The sequence below is a fragment of the Gavialis gangeticus genome, unplaced genomic scaffold (genome assembly GCF_001723915.1).
Source record: "Gavialis gangeticus isolate Ggan-Ray unplaced genomic scaffold, GavGan_comp1, whole genome shotgun sequence".
Classification (NCBI taxonomy): domain Eukaryota; kingdom Metazoa; phylum Chordata; order Crocodylia; family Gavialidae; genus Gavialis; species Gavialis gangeticus.
In genome coordinates, this window is record NW_017729031.1 from 105,881,949 (window position 1) to 105,884,192 (window position 2,244).

Genomic DNA, 2,244 nt, shown 5'->3' on the forward strand with positions numbered 1-2,244 from the left:
AAAGGGTATTTCTGAGCAGACTAGCAGTGGCCACCTTGCTCAGGAATTAGCTGAGCACAACTGGCAAGACAGGGACTCTGTCAGATTATAACAGATGCTCGCATCCTGCTTCAACGTCGGCTCAGTTGTGATAAGAACTATCACTTAACACTCCCAACACCCAGTATCAAAGATTCCTTCTGCCAAACCCAGATTACTGCAGGGCAGAAGATGATTTGCAGTTTATGGGCCTTGAGTTCCTGCCATGAGAAATGCTGTCACTTTTCAGGAACATGGCCACCTCTGAAGAAAAAATTAAGGAACACTGTGTTTCACAGTTTATTCATGAGATATGCTTCTTACAAGTTGTTTGAGACAGTGAGACTGAAGCACAGCTGGAAATTATTTTGAGCTCCGCCATCCTGTCTTGGAGTCCCTTAGCTAGTGTAGACAAGTTCTGCAAACACATCATGACAGAACTTTGAGAGACCCTTTTTCAGTAGACTTTGGATATACCAGGATCATATCATAGGTATCTTCCCCCTTTAAAATTCACTGATGTTTCACCAGCTGCTGTGGCTGCATTTTCAAAGGCTTCTCTATACTTCGAGTCCTACCATAAATGACAATATGAAAGCCATCACCATCATTAGATATGCTACTGGTGGGGTTTTGGAGGGCAATGGGAGCCTTTTGCCCTGGGTTTTGTTTTTCCTCAAGATTTGCAGCTTTAGCAGACAGGATTAGGGCAGCTGCTTGGTGACTGCACATGGATCTGGCATCATTAGTTAATTCCTAATGGAACTACTCACGCATTCATGCTTCTGCTACACATATGGCTAATGGCCACCTGCAACAGATGATCCAACAAAATAAAAAGGCAAAGTTTCACATTAGTTCTATTACTTTTCCTTAGCCCACATGTAAAAATCTATCTAATGTAAACCCTCTTTTTCACCATCATTTCCTATATTTAGATGTTCAGCCTCCTGAGCTACAATTTGCCAACATTACCACAGATACCAGAAACTGAATGTTTAAACAGTATCATGTCCAGCTTCCCACCATTTACTGCCAAGGATACAGTAATGTTAATTGCAGAGTAAATCAAAAGAGAAGACAATGATAAGGGTTTTTTGGAAGTGGTGCCCTGAAAGTAGGTTTCAAATGGCACTTTCAAAAGTGGTATGAAGTACAAAACCAAGCATTTTTAAAAGTTTAACTCATCCCAAATTCCATTAAATAAAAGAATAATGCATTACTTCCCAGAGCTACAAGACTTTCAGAGCAAAGGCTGATAAACCTTAAGTGTGCTGTTTGTTCTCTGAGAATGCGAGCAATGCACTTGAGAATATAAAGCAGTTACCATAACCCAGCTGTTTTATGATACTTACATTATATATACACACACAAATGTACATGCACACATGCACATGTACACACACTAGATGGCACTTAACAATGGGAACAAAGTCAGTATTTGGAGCATGAACTGAAGTCTACTCAGCGAAAAACTTAAGTCTGTGTAATAAAAATAAAGATTTATACTAAGCCAAGCTGAGCAGAAAACTACTCACCTCTTGTGCTGATATCTGTCTGCCCTGGCCAAGGCCTTTCCAGTGCCACTTATTCTTCTTATCTGAGACAAAAATTTAGAAAAGAAAAACAAATTACTCATAATGAAAACAACTGAGAACACAAACTCCACAGCCCTTGAAAGGAATTAAAACTGGGAAGATAGGCATGCAATGCCTGGCAAGAAATTAGATGCTCTTAGCTACAAATAAAGCTTAACACCACTTACTTTTGGGACAAAGGTAAGAAAAAGCATATAATCTGGGTTTGGAAAAGCAGATACCAAGTGCATTTTGTTTCCACAGGGACTAGCAGTAATCTAGGAAATACTCTTGGAGTGCAGAGGCCTATTTTGCACTTTACTGGTGCCTTTATAGTAGAACTTCTGACCTCTAGTTGCCGTACCCAATAAAGTTTAACATGGCCACCACCTTGGGGCAGCATGCAACATTCCACCCAGAAGACAGTGATCTCTGCATGAGTACAATGCTTTGTACAGATATTTCATAGATTTCATAGACATTAGGGCTGGAAGGGACCTCAGAAGATCATTGAGTCCAGCCCCCCACCCAAAGGGCAGGAAGTCAGCTGGGGTCATAGGATCCCAGCAAGATAAGCATCCAATTTGCTCCTGAAGGTGTTCAATGTAGATGCTTGAACCACCTCCGATGGCAGGCTGTTCCAGACCTT

At 41.0% G+C, this 2,244-nt stretch overlaps 1 protein-coding gene across 2 annotated transcripts in view; it reads right to left on the reverse strand.

Moving 5' to 3' along the window:
• Nucleotides 1–2,244, reverse strand: part of NOP58 (NOP58 ribonucleoprotein) — a 66,551-nt gene that overhangs the window by 19,403 nt on the left and 44,904 nt on the right. For both annotated transcript variants that reach the window (XM_019523506.1, XM_019523507.1), the window contains exon 12: nt 1,557–1,618. In XM_019523506.1, the coding sequence (XP_019379051.1) occupies nt 1,557–1,618 (62 nt within the window). The remainder of the gene's footprint in view (nt 1–1,556; nt 1,619–2,244) is intronic.